Genomic DNA, 20,127 nt, shown 5'->3' with positions numbered 1-20,127 from the left:
TTTTCTTTTTTTTTTTATTATTAAAAATTAAGGTATCTATCGCCAACAATAGTGATTAATTCCCTCGCCGTGAATACTCTTAGAAGAGATAAACAATTGGTTACGAAATATACTTCATTTCAATGAATAAAGATTAAACTCTCAACCGAGGAAGTAAGTAACATCTCATGTTTAGTTACAATTTTTTGCTGGCTTTTTAGTGATTAAATACCGTTTTAATAAAGGTGTGTTTAACGTTACTTTTGGCTTTCAATATCAAAATGAATGCTAATTAAAGGGTTTTTACCATAAAAAAAAACATTTTTAGAAATCGTTACAATACTAAACCATGAAGTTGGTTGCTACTAAATTATGTAGGAAAAGTTACAATAAAAGTATTATAAAGGTATTTATATAAAGGTTAGATTGCATTTTGACCTATTTACTCAAAAATAGGTAAATTAGTCCCTATATATTAGATCAAAGAATAAACTAATCCTTGTTGTTAAAAACTTTCATCCATTTCTCCTATTTTGATGTACATGGGCCATTATTAATAGTAGAAATGGATGGAATTTTTAACAGAATGACCAATTTACTTTTTGATCTAATGTGTACGGACTAATTTACCCAATTATTTAGTAGAATGACAAAATGCAATCGAACTCTTAATACAAAAGACTCCATGATACTTTTTACTGAAAAGTTACTGAAACTGTAAACATCTTCCGAGAGCTGCATGAAACACTATTACAGAATTTCAATATTTCATATTCGTATTCTATCATCTGCAACTCTTTACCTCGGTCTTTTTCCGGTTTTAAGTGTCTTTTGAGTAAAACTCAACATGAAAAAGTTACTGAAGATCATATATCTTCCAGGGACTATCTGGAATAGTGTAATGCAAAATTCCATGAACTGCAAGTGTGTATATTTTATACAACAATAACCCCACTCTTAAATTTAATTTCTGACGTTTGTGAATTTGGTATAAGGAGATGGCAAAAGGGAGGGGTTCCCACAAATTATGATGACTGATGACACTGATACAGTTTTTTTGGGTTCTCAAGTGCTGCACGTTTTGCTGCAATTGGGGGAAAAAAGTGGACCATTGTGTGTTGGGGTTTATAACTTCACTGTGTTAAAGTCCCCAGATGTCTTTGCCCTACTTTGAATGATAGGGCTACATTTGCAATTTTTTAATTTTCTTTCCTTTTTTTTTTCTCTCAATTTCAAGAATTTCAAATTTGTGTTAAAAAAGAATTGATTTGTTTAACGTGTTTCCAAATTTGTGTTAGAAGAAATTGAATTATCGAGGAAAAAATATGAAGTTACAAATTGTGTTTAGACGGAAGAAATTGAATTATATGAGGGTCTCTCCTACCTTAATCAGTGGTTGAGGGTTCGATTCTCGCATTGAGTACGGATCAGCTTTAAAACTTGTGGCCACCATCTACGCCATTAATGGGCCTATAGAATGCAGATGATCAGTTACTGGACTTATTCCGATAAATACCTTGAGAAATAAAAAAAATGTATGTCAGACTTGAGTTTTAACATTCAAAATTCAAACTTAGTCTAAACGTAGCTTGATTTATTGACATCTCCGGTGTTTAGTTTTTTGTCAAATCCTTATCGCATTTTTTTCACTAAAAGAATCATCTACAACATTCAAAATATCAAATTTTTTTGTCTTTTGCTAATTGGTTAGGCCAAATCCGGGCAAAAAAGCCTTATCCAATGCTCGGCCCTTTTTTAAACGGGCATTATTTTTTGCCCAAACCCATTTTTGAACTTATGTTTTTACCCAAACCCTCCCACTCTTTGGGCAAGTCGTGGCCTGACCCATGGACATGTCTAGGTTAAATTTAAATAAGGTTAATATTTACGGTTTAACATAATTAATATTTTAAAGTTTTATAATTCTATAAATGAAATATTTTGTTTGGAGTTGAACTGTAATCGAAAAAAAAAAAGAAAAATGTTTTTATAGTGTAAATGTCGTTCCATTATAATTTGGACTTATTTAATTCTTTTTAATAATATAAAAATTAAATTAAATTATTTAATAATACATGGACTAATTTAATCTAGTACCTGTAATACACAGACCTCCCAAATAATTTAACCCATTTCTAATAAGAGTTTGAAAAGTCATATATATGACTATCAGTCACATTTAATTTGTTATTGGTAAGTGCTTCAGATTCAACTTTTGCTTATCAATTAAAGGCTCTTGAGAAGTGAAAAAAAAAGGAGAAAGGTAGGCAGACAAAATGCTGTTTGCTAGTGACATTCATTCCCCACCCTTTTTATTCTGTCTTTTCAGACAATGATTCGGGTTTCCATATGAGTATGTGTTCGAAACAGGTATGTTGTGTTCTATTATACATGTGTAGATAGAGTAAAGGATTGTATACTTGCATCTTCATACCCTTTTCTCGAATATGAATATTGATTATAAATACTTGAAGAAAAATGAAAATGGGGATTGTGTTTTTGGTGCAAATGAAATGGAACTTATGCATGAGATGGTGGAAATGGCTTTCGAGTTTAACGATGATAGTGTCTTTCTTTATCATGGATTCAATTATTCAGTTATCAAAGTTTCTTCGTTTCTTTCCATCTGGAAATGCTAGTCTGCTATAGCCTTTGGCCTTCCAATGCTAAATTCTCGTATTGGAAGTGTCACATTCCCCAACTGTACTTTTTAAGTTTTAACAGTCACAAGATTATCCCAACTTATCTCCATTTTCATCCGAATTTTTAGCTGTCTGCAACTCAGTTTTTTTACTGTGAAATCTTGAACAATGGGTCTTAACTTGGATAAGGGTTTTCATATTATATTCTTGGTCGGTTTACGTGACCACCTAGCACGATTGGATTTTAACATCTGCATCCATTTTTTCTTTTTTTTTATTATTAAAATTAAGGTATCTATCGCCAACAATAGTGATTAATTCCTCGCCGTGAATACTCTTAGAAGAGATAAACAATTGGTTACTGAAATATACTTCATTTCAATGAATAAAGATTAAACTCTCAACCGAGGAAGTAAGTAACATCTCATGTTTAGTTACAATTTTTGCTGGCTTTTTAGTGATTAAATACCGTTTTAATAAAGGTGTGTTTAACGTTACTTTTGGCTTTCAATATCAAAATGAATGCTAATTAAAGGGTTTTACCATAAAAAAACATTTTAGAAATCGTTACAATACTAAACCATGAAGTTGGTTGCTACTAAATTATGTAGGAAAAGTTACAATAAAAGTATTATAAAGGTATTTATATAAAGAGTTAGATTGCATTTTGACCTATTTACTCAAAAATAGGTAAATTAGTCCCTATATATTAGATCAAAGAATAAACTAATCCTTGTTGTTAAAACTTTCATCCATTTCTCCTATTTTGATGTACATGGGCCATTATTAATAGTAGAAATGGATGGAATTTTAACAGAATGACCAATTTACTTTTTGATCTAATGTGTCGGACTAATTTACCCAATTATTTAGTAGAATGACAAAATGCAATCGAACTCTTAATACAAAAGACTCCATGATACTTTTTACTGAAAAGTTACTGAAACTGTAAACATCTTCCGAGAGCTGCATGAAACACTATTACAGAATTTCAATATTTCATATTCGTATTCTATCATCTGCAACTCTTTACCTCGGTCTTTTTCCGGTTTTAAGTGTCTTTTGAGTAAAACTCAACATGAAAAAGTTACTGAAGATCATATATCTTCCAGGGACTATCTGGAATAGTGTAATGCAAAATTCCATGAACTGCAAGTGTGTATATTTTATACAACAATAACCCCACTCTTAAATTTAATTTCTGACGTTTGTGAATTTGGTATAAGGAGATGGCAAAGGAGGGGTTCCCACAAATTATGATGACTGATGACACTGATACAGTTTTTTGGGTTCTCAAGTGCTGCACGTTTTGCTGCAATTGGGGAAAAAGTGGACCATTGTGTGTTGGGGTTTATAACTTCACTGTGTTAAAGTCCCCAGATGTCTTTGCCCTACTTTGAATGATAGGGCTACATTTGCAATTTTTAATTTTCTTTCCTTTTTTTTCTCTCAATTTCAAGAATTTCAAATTTGTGTTAAAAAAGAATTGATTTGTTTAACGTGTTTCCAAATTTGTGTTAGAAGAAATTGAATTATCGAGGAAAAAAATATGAAGTTACAAAATTGTGTTTAGACGGAAGAAATTGAATTATATGAGGGTCTCTCCTACCTTAATCAGTGGTTGAGGGTTCGATTCTCGCATTGAGTACGGATCAGCTTTAAAACTTGGCCACCATCTACGCCATTAATGGGCCTATAGAATGCAGATGATCGATTCTTGGACTTATTCGATAAATACCTTGAGAAATAAAAAAATGTATGTCGACTTGAGTTTTAACATTCAAAATTCAAACTTAGTCTAAACGTAGCTTGATTTATTGACATCTCCGGTGTTTAGTTTTTTGTCAAATCCTTATCGCATTTTTTTCACTAAAAGAATCATCTACAACATTCAAAATCTCAAATGTTTACTATAAATTTTCTGATTGTGTTTTTGGTGCAAATGAAATGGAACTTATGCATGAGATGGTGGAAATGGCTTTCGAGTTTAACGATGATAGTGTCTTTCTTTATCATGGATTCAATTATTCAGTTATCAAAGTTTCTTCGTTTCTTTCCATCTGGAAATGCTAGTCTGCTATAGCCTTTGGCCTTCCAATGCTAAATTCTCGTATTGGAAGTGTCACATTCCCCAACTGTACTTTTTTAAGTTTTAACAGTCACAAGATTATCCCAACTTATCTCCATTTTCATCCGAATTTTTAGCTGTCTGCAACTCAGTTTTTTTTACTGTGAAATCTTGAACAATGGGTCTTAACTTGGATAAGGGTTTTCATATTATATTCTTGGTCGGTTTACGTGACCACCTAGCACGATTGGATTTTAACATCTGCATCCATTTTTTCTTTTTTTTTTTATTATTAAAAATTAAGGTATCTATCGCCAACAATAGTGATTAATTCCCTCGCCGTGAATACTCTTAGAAGAGATAAACAATTGGTTACTGAAATATACTTCATTTCAATGAATAAAGATTAAACTCTCAACCGAGGAAGTAAGTAACATCTCATGTTTAGTTACAATTTTTGCTGGCTTTTTAGTGATTAAATACCGTTTTAATAAAGGTGTGTTTAACGTTACTTTTGGCTTTCAATATCAAAATGAATGCTAATTAAAGGGTTTTACCATAAAAAAACATTTTAGAAATCGTTACAATACTAAACCATGAAGTTGGTTGCTACTAAATTATGTAGGAAAAGTTACAATAAAAGTATTATAAAGGTATTTATATAAAGAGTTAGATTGCATTTTGACCTATTTACTCAAAAATAGGTAAATTAGTCCCTATATATTAGATCAAAGAATAAACTAATCCTTGTTGTTAAAACTTTCATCCATTTCTCCTATTTTGATGTACATGGGCCATTATTAATAGTAGAAATGGATGGAATTTTAACAGAATGACCAATTTACTTTTTGATCTAATGTATACGGACTAATTTACCCAATTATTTAGTAGAATGACAAAATGCAATCGAACTCTTAATACAAAAGACTCCATGATACTTTTTACTGAAAAGTTACTGAAACTGTAAACATCTTCCGAGAGCTGCATGAAACACTATTACAGAATTTCAATATTTCATATTCGTATTCTATCATCTGCAACTCTTTACCTCGGTCTTTTTCCGGTTTTAAGTGTCTTTTGAGTAAAACTCAACATGAAAAAGTTACTGAAGATCATATATCTTCCAGGGACTATCTGGAATAGTGTAATGCAAAATTCCATGAACTGCAAGTGTGTATATTTTATACAACAATAACCCCACTCTTAAATTTAATTTCTGACGTTTGTGAATTTGGTATAAGGAGATGGCAAAAGGGAGGGGTTCCCACAAATTATGATGACTGATGACACTGATACAGTTTTTTTGGGTTCTCAAGTGCTGCACGTTTTGCTGCAATTGGGGGAAAAAAGTGGACCATTGTGTGTTGGGGTTTATAACTTCACTGTGTTAAAGTCCCCAGATGTCTTTGCCCTACTTTGAATGATAGGGCTACATTTGCAATTTTTTAATTTTCTTTCCTTTTTTTTTTCTCTCAATTTCAAGAATTTCAAATTTGTGTTAAAAAAGAATTGATTTGTTTAACGTGTTTCCAAATTTGTGTTAGAAGAAATTGAATTATCGAGGAAAAAAATATGAAGTTACAAAATTGTGTTTAGACGGAAGAAATTGAATTATATGAGGGTCTCTCCTACCTTAATCAGTGGTTGAGGGTTCGATTCTCGCATTGAGTACGGATCAGCTTTAAAACTTGTGGCCACCATCTACGCCATTAATGGGCCTATAGAATGCAGATGATCAGTTACTGGACTTATTCCGATAAATACCTTGAGAAATAAAAAAAATGTATGTCAGACTTGAGTTTTAACATTCAAAATTCAAACTTAGTCTAAACGTAGCTTGATTTATTGACATCTCCGGTGTTTAGTTTTTTTGTCAAATCCTTATCGCATTTTTTTTTCACTAAAAGAATCATCTACAACATTCAAAATCTCAAATGTTTACTATAAATTTTCTCATTTTCAGATTACTACTATTTGTTCTAATATAATCTTTTAGATTATTTGTCTTACAATTCAATTCCATTAACACCTTGAATTTCTTGAAAAACAAAGAAAGAAAAAGTAATTCAAGTGTGTGTTTGGATAATATGATTGACTGCAAAAGTAAAAAAAAAAAAAAAAGTGTAATTATTAGAATATTAATAAAAAGATGTTGGATTCTCAAAAAGTATGAAAGTATTATGGTTAATTATCTAATACCCACTCATTATAAAATTTTTAAAAGATGGAAAAGAAAGCATGCTTTATTCATTGATAATTGATTGGGTAGATACAAGTAGAAAATTGAATAGGATAACAATAATTATTCAAATAACAAAAGGATATCAACAATGATTTAAATAACAAAACAAAATAAATTCAAATTATATAAAAGAAAAGATAAAAGTGATAAACTAAAACTAAGTGGAAGACTTGGTCAATTAGTCAAATTGTTTTTCTAATATTGCTAATATACCCTCTCAAGTTTGGGTCGTGGAACAACATCTAAATTGGGAAGTTGATGAACAAAAGTAGATTTGGGTAAGGCCTTCATGAGTGTACCAACTAGTTGGTTGACTAGATGAATGTGGTTGATGTCGAAAGTTTTACATTCAACTTTATCTTGGAGAAATAGAAGATAAACTTTGAGGTGATTCATCTTACTATACAGAATAAGGGGCTTGGAGTTGACGCAGGAGATGCAACCAACCAAAGTGTTTCAATAGTAACAATAGTGACAAGCTTATATTCAGCTTCGATGGAGGACTTGGTTACAAGTTGATGGATTATGTTTGAATAAAAGAATGTAGCTAGTGGTGGAAGCACGATCTGTTGGATCTTTAGCTTAATTTGCATCCACATATATGTTAAAAATGTTTTTAGATAAGCAGTTAATTTGCCCAGAATGTGTAGTGTTTTTCAAGTATCAGAGGAGTGCACAATGAGTTTCTATAAGAGAGTGCATAAACTAAGAGAGCATATTTGCAAAGTATGCATAAGAGAGTGCATAAACTAAGAGAGCATATTTGCAAAGTATGCAATATCCGACAAGTGAAGGACAAATATTGGATTTTTTTCAACACTTGCCCATATTTTTAGATTGACCCATCATGACGAGTCAATTTCTAAGAAGAGGCAATTAGAGAGACCACACATTTACAAGCTTGCATATTTGTTTCATTTAACTAATCAAGAAGATACTTGGATTACATTAAAAACAAGTCATCAATTGTTTGGGGAACTTCAGTTGCCAAAAATAAACTTGAGTGTACCAAGATCTTTAAGAGAATTTTTTGGAGAGGGATGAGATAACTTATTGAACAACTATAGGAATGTTGTCGACGAGTATGATATTATCAACATATACTAGACGATAGATTTGAGCTACTAAAGTTTGTAAAATAAATAATGAGGTGTCACACTTAGATCTTTTGAATCGAAGAGATAGCGAAAACTTGGCAAGTTCCTTCTACCAGTGTTGGGGTGTCTGCTTAAGCCCATATATTGCTTTTTTTTTTAAAGCGAAAAACATGCATTAGCCATTCTAAATCCTTAAAGCCTTATAAAAATTTGTTCGTCTAGACGACCTTTTAGAAATGCATTATTGGTGTCGAGATTAAGTAAAACATCAATTATTTTGAATAACCTTAGAGAGAACCAAATGTACATTTTGGTTGTTTGAGTGAACCATTTTGCTGTAAGACGTGCTTTGTAGCAATCAAGAGTACCATACTATTTGTGCTTGATTTGAAAAATCCATTTTTAAGTAACAACATTGATATTGGGGTTGTAAGGAACTAGATTCGAAGTGTTATTTTTGCGCAAAACACCATATTCTTCCTTCATAGAAACCTATCAATGATGGTACTTAACTTTAAGATCCTATTTAGTGGTCAATGGGACAATTTGTTAGGAAAGATTAACAATGTATCACTAATTTTCCTTGTTTATAAATATTATTTTGTGATCGTGTAACTATATGATTGGGTGGTGGATGAGAGTAAATAGGTTGGTTATGGGAGGCTAGGGTGGTGCGTAAAGTGATTTGGGTTAGTGGATGTATCAATGTTTCAAAGTTTATTTGGTTTTCCAGTTAGATTGAAGCTATAGTAGGAAAATATGTGCATGAGAGTTGGGTTAAGATAATTTAGTGAGTCTAAATTGTTGAATATAAGTGAGAAGAGTTTAATTTAGGTTTGGTGGAAGCGGCTGATTGGATGAAATTTGGAAAGACATACATTAAGTCAATTGACGCAATTGTTGTTAACCAAGAAGCAAAGAACATTGTGTATCAGGTGTTGGGGATGTTGATGGTTGCAATTTATTGTCAATGAGAATCAACACTAGATATTTAGAGAATCTATAAAAGTACTAGGTGGACTTGGTGTGCTTCAGCACTAAAAGTGTGCACTAGTCAATGTTTGAAATGTTTTTGTAAAATTGGAGAAAATAGTTAAGGGGAAACTTAAGTATACACGAGATTTTGAGCATTGTTGTAATTTATTTTGCATGTGTGATTTTAGTCATGGATAATATAGACACCAGACTTGTTGGTTTAAGTGGGTTCTTCTTTAAACGATTTTTCATACAATGAATTATTTTAGAGGTTTAAGGTAGGAAGATAGTTATCAAATGTACAACATGATGACAAGTAAAACTTAAACTACATAGAAGAAAAGCTTGCTGTAAAAGGGTTTTTGTTCATTTTAGGATGCGGCAATGTTGTTATTCAACATTAGCAACTCTTTGTGGTGTGTATGAGGAACAGTAAATGTTCTATACTCTATAAACTAGAGGCGTATCATATGAACGTTGGTTAGCCCTATGAAAGGGAAGGGTGGTTAGAACCCATTGACAAAGAAGAGTGCACAAGAAAGTTAGAAGCATCTGACAAGGCTATCCCTTAAAAAGGGAAACCATTAAGGAAGTATCGACAAAATGACGAACTGTGTGGGGATGCATTATGAAAGAAATATTGTAAATTCAAGTGGTCACTTCGAGACGGTGACTAAGTATTATGGACCATGGTGGTCTGTAGCAAAATGATGTGCGACGCTTAAGGGTAAGGCGAACAAGGAGAACTACGAAGAGGTAGTCCGACCACTATGCAAACCAAGAGAGATTTTGGTCTGCAAGTATAGCGCGGGGCCTTGTTAGTCATACCAACGGATGGATGACGAGCAAGTCACATAGAATTAAGATAAGGAAAAAAGTTGGCTACGGACTAAATAGATTAGGGATACTCACCCAGAGCCTTTAGGATGATAAGTTAGAAGGAGGTATTGATGAGGCATGATGGTGAGAGGATGAGAACTACTTGGGTATAAGTAAGAGAAATGAGAAGAGTTCGCAGAGATGGCAATACGATTTAAGGAGTTGCCAAGGCTGATTGAAGGTCAATGGAATGACCGAAAGGAAATTGCTCAACAATTTATCCGCCAATAGATAGGATCAGAAAAAGGAAAAATACCCACTACAACAACTTAGGAGAAATGTTCCTAGCAAGCAGGGAGTTATCATTATTGTTATTATTTATATTATTTATCTGAATCCTCGACAAGGTGGGGTATGTATTGTGTAATGTAGAAACTCACTAAGTTCGTTCAAACTTACAAACTATTTGATCCATGATTGCAGGATTTTCGGAACAAGGAACTTGATGAGGGACCAAGCCAGATTGAATAAATCAAGTATTGCCTTAGTATAGTGTCATCCACATAGGATAGGGGTCACCATTAGGGACTTCGCCAAGGGGGCGAACACGTTGTATCCAATTAGATTCTTTATAGTTCCGAAGTTACAAGAGTAGACTTTTAATTTTATAAACTCGATTGTACAATATTTCAATAAATAGGAAATTTAGTTGTGAAAGCCCAATTTCGTCCGGGCCCAGACCAAAAACCAAACAGACAAAATAAATAAAAAAATCCAAAATATTAAAAGTCCAGTGCAATTACAATACCAACCTAAATTGCAGGCCCAAAATTACAAATCCAAAAGACCCAAAATTGAAAACCTTAAAGGCCCAATGACCCCAACAAATTAAACAATTTTCAGAAAAAAAAAACAACAGAAACCCTAAGGCCAGACCCTAGCTCAGCTTATAGCTGCCGCCCTAGCGCCGCCACCAATCTGCTCAAACAACCACCCCTGCAAAAAAATCAGTAAAAAATGCAAGAGCAATAACAAACAATAGTAAAAAATAGAAAAACAATATTGTTGTAATTTGGCTATAAAAAGCCTACAAAAACTGATTGTATGGGGGGGTTCTTTTTTTTTCAAAAAAATAGAAATCGAGATAAAAATAAATAAATAAAGCAATTGAAAAAAATTCAAAGGTGATCTTTTTTTATTTTTCTTTTTTCTTTGAATCTATTTATATATATAAATAAAATAAAAAGAAAAGAAAAAAACTCACTTGGTGGTCGTTTTCTGCCGTCGGAGCCGAAGGGTCTTCTCATTTTTCTGGAACTTTGGCTTTGATTTTGGTAGTTTTAACTCCAAATCGGAGTTCTACACACACACACACACCAAATTTCCAAATTTATAATAATAAATTTCACATTAACACATATATTCATTTCAATTCAATAATCAATACATTCAATATGTATCTACCAATTCAATCCATTTCAGTCAATTATCAAATGTCAATTACTCACCTCAATACTTACCATATACATTCCTCGAGAATGAACTCGGGGAAGGTAGAGTAGAAATTAATATGATAAAAAATTCTGATTCTGATAAGGTTCTGATAAGGTCATCAAAACAAGATGAGCGAAGGCGCTCAATAAAAAAAATATTTTTTTTCTTCCCCAACCGGATTCGATTCTTTTGAAGGGGTAAGCCTATTTATTTCTGGTTCTAAGAGCAGTAGTTCAATTGAATTATAACAATTAACAACTAGGTTTGGATTATAGAAATACAAATCAGGAATTTCGAGCTATTCGACATCGACTTTATCTTTCCCCTATTTAGTCGAGGATTCCAGTGCGATGTTAGTTACAGAATTAAAACAATTAAAATTCATCAATATAACACAATTCAATTTCATATTAAATATTTCAATTTTTTACTCAATATTTGCCTAAATTTCAATTTAGTCCCAAAATCGAGACTAATTTTTATTCTTCACATTTAATTCTATATTTTCATACAAATTCAACTTTAAACTAAATTTAACTCCCTATTTTCACTTAAATTCCTAAATTTTGAATTTTTACAATTTAGTCCCTATTACTCAAAATTTACCATTTATTCTACAATTTAATACCTTTTCATTTCTAGCTTAAAAATCTATCAATTTAATCCCTAATACTAAAATTATTCAACATTAACAACATTTAAAAACTTAACCATTGCTAAAATTTCGACATGGGTCGGGTAATGCTTAACACCGGGATTCCAAAAATATAAAAATTACAAGAAAAGAGACTAAATTAACTAACCAATTGAACTTTGAACAATTTGAAACCGCGTCTTTCTCCTTTCTTCTTTCTTTCGGTTCGTATGGCTTTCCAAACATATCATATATATATATATATATATATATATATATATATATATATATATATATAATTATAAGTAATTACATCCAAATCCAATTATTAAATTATCCGAACACGCTCTAAATCCTATTTTTTGAACTTTTAAGTTATTAACAACTTACCCAAAAGGGAAAGTGGTAATTTTCATATTTGTATTCCCATATTCTCTATTTTTTTCCACATCTAAATAATCCATTTTCTCTCTGATTAAGATTTCTGCACATTTAATAAATTTAAAATCAAACATCTATCATTATCATATTATAAGCTTCTTTCTATAACATTTTCCGAATTTTTGGGCCATACAATCCAACTACATTATCTCCAATTCTAAATATTTTTTTTAAAAAGTGGGAAAATTTAATTTTAATTCCAAATTTTTCCCTCTTTTCAATAACCCATTTCTCCAATGAAAATGGTTAATTTTTTGTGTGGTCCTAAATCTAGCCACGTTGCTGGGCTAACAATGACATGCCCAAGACTCCAAATTTTATGCTATCTCAAATTTTGGGCTTCATGGTCTTATTGCCACAAATACTCCCATCTCCCTTTGCATTTGTCTCTTCCCATTTGGATAATTTCAAAAAAAAAATCATATATGCAAAAAAAAAAAAAAAAAATCTTCTTATTTTTTATTTCAGGCTTGCATTAATTCAAAATTTGAGACAATACCATGCCAAATAATTTCTTTTCTCCCTTTTTTTTCTTCAGTAATTTGAATTAAATTATTGACCACTCATGATTAATACAATATATAAAAATAGTACTTAATATATTGTGTTTACAAATATAATACAATACAGATGAAATTTTGCCTGAGTAATCACTTGGTATAAAAGTAAATTATTGTAGCACAAATAAAATAAGAACTGGAACAAAAAAAAAATCAAACTATTACGACACAAATTATGAAATGGAACCATCCATATTACGAACTAACTAATCAAACTAAAACCCACATATGGTAATAGCTCATGATGAGATTTGAAGATTCATACATTTTAATTGCACATGATGAGCCTCGAATTTGGATACTTAAAACCTAGAGCCTCCACATTTACCAACTATGTTAAGGTCTCGTTAGCTATTAGAGGAAAATTTTAACTACACAAGTAAAGTTCAAACACTATTTGATGTGTATTTTTTATTATACCCTAAGGAGTGTTGTCACTATCTAAATCTTACTTGTGGAGTTAAAATGTTCATTGATAATGTATAAAATATTTTTTAAATAAAATAGCATGAAAACAATAATGTGTGAAGAGCTGTAAATCAAGAATGATTAATCACCAACACGTGTTGGGTGTAGTGGTAAGACACATTGCATTTTTGTGTCATTTTTGATAAGAAAACTCAAATTCAAACTTTGAAGATGACATTGTTGAGAATAACAACTACGAACATTGAAAAGATTATTCATCCATTGGCAATAAAACTATTAACGTATCAAATTCCATATAATGCATATCAAAAGATTACGAATTAACTAAACTAAAACCCACATACGATAATAGCTCATGGTGGGTTTTGGAGATCCATACATTTTAATTGCGCATGATGAGTTTCGAATTTAGATATTCAAAACCCAGAACCTCCGTCTTTATCAACTATATTACGGCCTCATTGTCACTATCTAAATCCTACTTGCGGAGTTAAAATTTTTACTAGTAATGTATAAAAGAGCTGTAAATCAAGAATGATTAATTACCAACATATATTGAGTGTAGTGGTAAGACATATTACATTTCTGTAAAGAAAACTTAAATCCAAACCTTGAAGATGAAATTGTTAAGAGTAACAACTACGAACATCAAAAATAGAATTCCTCGTTGGCCTATCAAATTGCATATTTAAAGAGAAAATATTTTGAAGTGCAAAAAATTAGAAATTCCCATTAATTTTCTTATAAATTTATCCACTAAATTCCCTAGTTTCTTTCTATCTTTTGTAAGTTTGTAGCTTTCACAATCTAAATTCCTTTATAAAATGGGACCCCAACGACCCATACCAATAAGATACCAACCTCTAATATATATTTTCCTATCTCACAGAATTTGAGCAAAAATAATGAAATTAATTAGAATCACACACAGTTTATTCACCTTATCTTTCATTATCTCTTTTCCCAAATAAAAATACTACCAACAAAGTCCCCCAAACAGGAAAATCTTTGTGTGGTAATAAATGGAACAGATTTTAGTGGCAAAGAAACCACCTTAACTGGTAACCTCTATCAGATGAAATGAAAAATGATAGACTCCTGCAAAATGTAGCAATTATCACCTGCCACGTGGATCCATGATGCAATCTTTGATTGTGAGTTGTGTGGCCTTCAACAAATGAGCGAAAGAAAAACAGACTAACATATTTGATTTGGTTAAATTTTATATAAGGTCCCTATACTATGTGTTTTTAATAAATTTAGTCTTATTATAATTTGAACATTTTTAATCTTTTTGCCTTTCAAAATGTTTTGCGAGACTAATAATTTTTATTAATTTTTTGTTTTCGCAAGATGTATACACCAACAAGTGATTGGGTGATGGGAAGGAGTGTTAGTGAATTTCTTCCTAAAACATTTGGATTGAATTTAAATTTTGAAGTCGTCATCTGTCCCGAATAGGATTAGTCTTAGACCGTAAAATAAATAAGAACACATTTAATTATACCAAAAAATTGTGATATATACATATGGGGATTTATGCATAGTTAGAAATTAAAAAAAACATTTAAAGGATAAAAAATGTAAAAAATATAAAAAAATAGATCTTAGGATTATAAATGCACATTTTTTTACCCATAAGGGTAAAAGTAATTGTGCAATATCAACATCAAAAGCATTGCAACAACACCTATCGACAATTTACATTAAAACTCTTATAAGAATCAAAATTAATTACATTAGAATTCTCGTGATTGGTCTGATGATTAAAGACCGTTTACTTATAGAACTCACCCGAATTCAAACTTTCGAGAAGTAAGTGGGTGTGTGAATACTATATAACCCTCTAATTATGTATTACTAAAAAAAAATGCATTGGAATCCCATAAAAACACCCGATTCTTATTGCAACCAAACACCTTAGCTTTCACAAAATTTGCCAAATTACATAAAAATATTATATTTGATCAAAATATAATAGAGGGGGACTAAATGTGTCAAAAATGCATAATACATGGACCTTCTATGGAATTTGACCAAGATCTAAATATTAAACAAAATGCAGCAATCATCAGCTGCCACGTTGATCCATTGATTGTAATACTTGTGGCCATAGCCAAATGGAAAGAAAAATTAAAATTAAAAAAAAATCCTTAATATTTGTCACCCACACAATATATAATCCTCATAAGTTTTGGGTAAGGCTCATCAAAGTCCAATCACTCCCAATACTTTCATAACATTTCACAAACTTCACTCTCCAGTCTCCAATGGCGGCCGCCGTCTCCACCATCGGTGCTGTCAACCGAGCACCGGTACTCCATACCCTCGGTTCTTTTATTACATGTGTGTCCCTAACCAAACATGTTCTGAGGATATCATTGTTTGTGTTTTTTGCAGTTGAGTTTGAATGGATCAGGTGCCGGAGCTTCTGTTCCAAGCTCAGCTTTCATGGGGAACAGCTTGAAGAAAGTGAGCGCTAGGTTCAACAACAATGGCAAGGCTCCAGCGGGAAGTTTCAAGATTGTGGCTGCCAAAGAAATCGACGAAGACACGCAGACCGACCAGGACCGATGGAAGGGTCTTGCTTATGATATCTCCGATGACCAACAAGACATTACCAGAGGGAAAGGTATGGTCGACTCATTGTTCCAAGCTCCCATGAACGATGGGACTCACTATGCTGTCATGAGCTCCTATGAATACCTTAGCCAAGGCCTTCGCACGTAAGTACATATACATATACATCATATATACGCATTTCGATTTTTTGTTCAACCCTAAATTATAAATGGTTTGGATGATATAGATACGACTTGGACAACAACATGGATGGATTCTACATTGCCCCAGCTTTCATGGACAAGCTTGTTGTTCACATCACCAAGAACTTCATGACCCTTCCTAACATTAAGGTCTGTATGTCACCTATAACATATATAGTGAAATCTTTTTTTTTTTAATAAAATAGCATTAAATTTACCAAATTTTACTACAATTGTTTCTATTACAGGTTCCTCTTATCTTGGGTGTTTGGGGAGGCAAAGGTCAAGGAAAATCTTTCCAATGTGAGCTTGTCTTTGCCAAGATGGGAATCAAGTGAGTTCATGTTTTTTTAGATGCAAATTCAAGGTCTTGAGTATATGGCGACGGGTGAAGTCAAAAAATTTTGTGGGCTATAGTTAAACTATAAATTTGATGCAATTTTATTATTGTATTAACTTAAAAATTTACTAGTTTTAAAAGGTTAAATTATAAATTTTCTATTTTTAGAAGGTTTATAATTTAATTATAATTTTTAGAAGCAAAATGCAATTATTCTTTTGTGTTAACTTAAAATTTTACAATCGCTAGATGAGCTAAACAAAAATTTACCTTAGCTAAAATATTAAATGTCAATAACTTTAATGATTAAAATGGATAAAAGGTATAAAATTGAGGGTTAATTTGGTTGGTTTTTTAAAATTAGAGTCAAAATTAATGAAATGTGTAAATATTTAGGGTCTATTGTGCAAATAGAAACATGCTAATGAATTAATATAATGAATTAACATTACAGCCCCATTATGATGAGTGCCGGAGAATTGGAAAGTGGGAACGCCGGAGAACCAGCCAAGTTGATCAGGCAAAGGTACCGTGAGGCCGCCGACATTATCAAGAAAGGGAAAATGTGTTGCCTCTTCATCAACGATCTCGACGCTGGAGCCGGTCGTATGGGAGGAACCACACAATACACAGTGAACAACCAAATGGTGAACGCCACACTCATGAACATCGCTGATAACCCCACCAACGTTCAGCTCCCCGGTATGTACAACAAGGAAGAGAACCCTCGTGTTCCGATCATCGTCACCGGTAACGATTTCTCGACGCTGTACGCGCCGCTCATCCGTGACGGTCGTATGGAGAAGTTTTACTGGGCACCCACCAGGGAAGATAGGATCGGTGTTTGCACAGGTATTTTCAGGACCGACAATGTTCCCGTTGATGACCTTGTTAAGCTTGTTGACACCTTCCCGGGCCAATCCATTGGTAAGCTTCTCTTTCAACACTTTTTCAATTCGTGGTCTCTATACAAAGGTCTAATTTTTGTTTTAGTCCCTCCACAATGCTAAAATTCAAAAGTTTAATCCTTCTAATCTGGTGTGCTCGCAAGTTATTCAAGTTTGACTTAAAAATTCGAATCTGATTCAATCATTCTCGAGCAACTCAAGCTATTGAGTAAGTCGAATTCAAGTATTTTAGTACTTGATTGGAACAACTTGCGAGCCTAATTTGTATATTTTATTAATTTATTTTCAATACTTTGATAATAAATTACTAGTTCATCTAAAAAAATGGGTATATAGAACAAGTTCAAGCTTAAACTCGAGTTTGGCTATACAATTGTGTGTGAATGAGCTTAATTGAACTCAAGCTTATATAGTAGTATTTGATTTAGCTTGAGCTAAGTTTCGAGCGGTGAGTTCTAAATTAAATTTGAGCTTGAACTTCTCAGTATATGAGCTCAGCTCAGCTCAGCTCGATTACAATCCTATTAATAGGTCCAAATTGATAGCATCATATTCAATCTACAATAAATTTACATGTCAGCCAAATCTTTAAGTCTATTTAGATATTCTGATAACATTATAAAAGTAGAGGTATCGAATTTTGTCAGATTAAATTAACCATAATTAAATCCCATAGGAATTATCATTAACGGTGTATTTGCATGTGTGTTGGTTCAATTTGTAGACTTTTTCGGTGCTCTGAGGGCCAGAGTTTACGATGACGAAGTGAGGAAATGGATCGGAGAGGTCGGAGTCAATGGTGTCGGGAAAAAGCTCGTGAACTCGAGGGAAGGGCCACCATCTTTCGAGCAACCGAAGATGACCATTGAGAAGCTGTTGGAATATGGATACATGCTTGTTGCTGAGCAAGAGAATGTGAAGAGGGTTCAATTGGCTGACAAATATTTGAGTGAAGCTGCCCTTGGAAATGCTAATGACGATGCTATCAAGAGAGGAGCTTTCTAAATGGGAAATTAAGCTCTAAGGGAAGAAAAAAATCTATATTGGGCACAAACAAAGGAAATCCCCCCTTTGTGTCTTAATTGAATGTTGTTTTCCTTTTGTGTTTTAAGTGGATTTGCATCCTCTATTTTTGTGTTATAAAATCTCCACTTTGTTCTTGTCTTAAATGTTTCACTTTATTTGTTCCAATCAACTTTTTTTTACATGATTAGTTTTGAATAAAAATTTCCTGTTAAAAGATTGTGTTATTTGATAAAAATTGAATTTTTTATAGGAAAAATAATTTTTTTTGGTTTCCATTTCACGAAAAAAATTATTTTAGTTATTTATTTAATTTTTTGCCTCTTTTATCTCTTGAACTTGTATTTTTTTTGTCAAATCACCCAGAAATTGATGGAAAAGTTAATGTTTGTTAACTTTGCCAACGTAGCATACACGTAGAATGTCACGGAGATGACATGTCAACATTTAATTAATTTTTTAAAATTTTAAAAATTAATTAAATGTTGATGTAACATACACATAGTAAGTTAACCAACTTTAATTTCCATCTATTTTGAAGTGATTTAATAAAAAACGTAAGTTTAAGGGTTAAAAAAGATGAAAAAAATAAATGGAGGGCTAACATAACCAAATAAGTCATTATGCCATAAAAATATTATGCGAAAAATGGAATTTAGAGAAAAAACAGTTAGACCTAACCTATTATGTGATATATTGTTTACTTCAGATTTATATATTATGTCATTTAAATCACATGAAAATAACTTTATAATAATGTATCGGAAAAATTAAAAAATATTTAAAATTTTAATAAAAATACTAAATTATTAAATACTAAATTAAAAATAGTATAAATCAAAATCGAGAAGTTAATTTTAAGGTATAGTGAAAAATTAAATATGTAAAAATATATAATGAAGTATAAAGTGAGATTACGTCCTTAAATTATCAATGTTATATTAATAATGTCTAAGAAAAATAGATGTTGTAAAAATTTAGTTTTAAGATTTTCGAGCTTTTATGAAAGCTATCGGCTCTTTTTATTCAATTTTATTTTTTAGTTTTAATTTTAAAATTCATGTATCAAAATTTAACTTTTCTTTAAACTTTAATTTTAAATTATGCCATTTTACATGTAATTTGATTGTTAAATTAACAGTTTCAATAATGAATGGACCTTATTGATATAGCATCGATAGTTTAGGGATGTAATTAAAATGTTTTGAAGTTTGGGGATTAATTTAGAATAAATATTGTAATTTGAGGATGTCTGGCGAATTAAATAAAAATTATTTTAAATTAAATTTAAATAAATATTTTATTAATAAAAAGAATTCAAATTAGTCAAATTTTGGCCTTTTGCTTCCTTTGGACTTAGAGATATATAATGGGCTATTATTGGCCCATTTAGAAACCCTTGGGCTTTAGAGAGGATAATTTGTTTTATTATTGAAGCCCAAAATAGTATTTGTCCATAAATTTAGAAATTTACAAAAATACATACATATTTTAATTAATCTAAAATGTAAATCCAACTGCAAACACAATTATTTTTTTTCTAAATTCATTTTATATTATAAGTATTATATTTTACTTACAATTAATTTTAATTTCACAAATAAAATTAAAAAATCCTTTTAATTAATTTTTATTGTATAAAAGATAAATGAGAAAGGGACTCGATTCATCTAGTATACAATGGTGATGTGCATGCTTGCATCATTGGCAT

General features: G+C 31.5%; 1 protein-coding gene across 1 annotated transcript; it reads left to right on the top strand.

The window, feature by feature from the left end:
- Positions 1–15,532: 15,532 nt before the first annotated feature.
- LOC105777362 (ribulose bisphosphate carboxylase/oxygenase activase 2, chloroplastic) lies at positions 15,533–18,562 on the top strand. Its single transcript, XM_012600606.2, has 6 exons — positions 15,533–15,695; positions 15,781–16,106; positions 16,190–16,295; positions 16,394–16,479; positions 16,940–17,412; positions 18,118–18,562. The coding sequence occupies exons 1-6, from the start codon at positions 15,651–15,653 to the stop codon at positions 18,396–18,398; spliced, it is 1,317 nt and encodes a 438-aa protein (XP_012456060.1). The 5' UTR covers positions 15,533–15,650; the 3' UTR covers positions 18,399–18,562.
- The last annotated feature ends 1,565 nt before the right edge of the window (positions 18,563–20,127 follow it).

This window comes from Gossypium raimondii, chromosome 10 (genome assembly GCF_025698545.1).
Source record: "Gossypium raimondii isolate GPD5lz chromosome 10, ASM2569854v1, whole genome shotgun sequence".
Lineage (NCBI taxonomy): Eukaryota > Viridiplantae > Streptophyta > Magnoliopsida > Malvales > Malvaceae > Gossypium > Gossypium raimondii.
This window is presented reverse-complemented; position numbering and strand designations above follow the sequence as displayed.

Coding starts and splice junctions, on each gene's coding strand:
- LOC105777362 (XM_012600606.2), top strand. CDS start 15,651: ATGGCGGCCGCCGTCTCCACCATCGGTGCTGTCAACCGAGCACCG. Junction 16,296..16,393: donor TGACCCTTCCTAACATTAAG/GTCTGTATGTCA, acceptor TTTCTATTACAG/GTTCCTCTTATCTTGGGTGT. Junction 17,413..18,117: donor CTTCCCGGGCCAATCCATTG/GTAAGCTTCTCT, acceptor TTCAATTTGTAG/ACTTTTTCGGTGCTCTGAGG.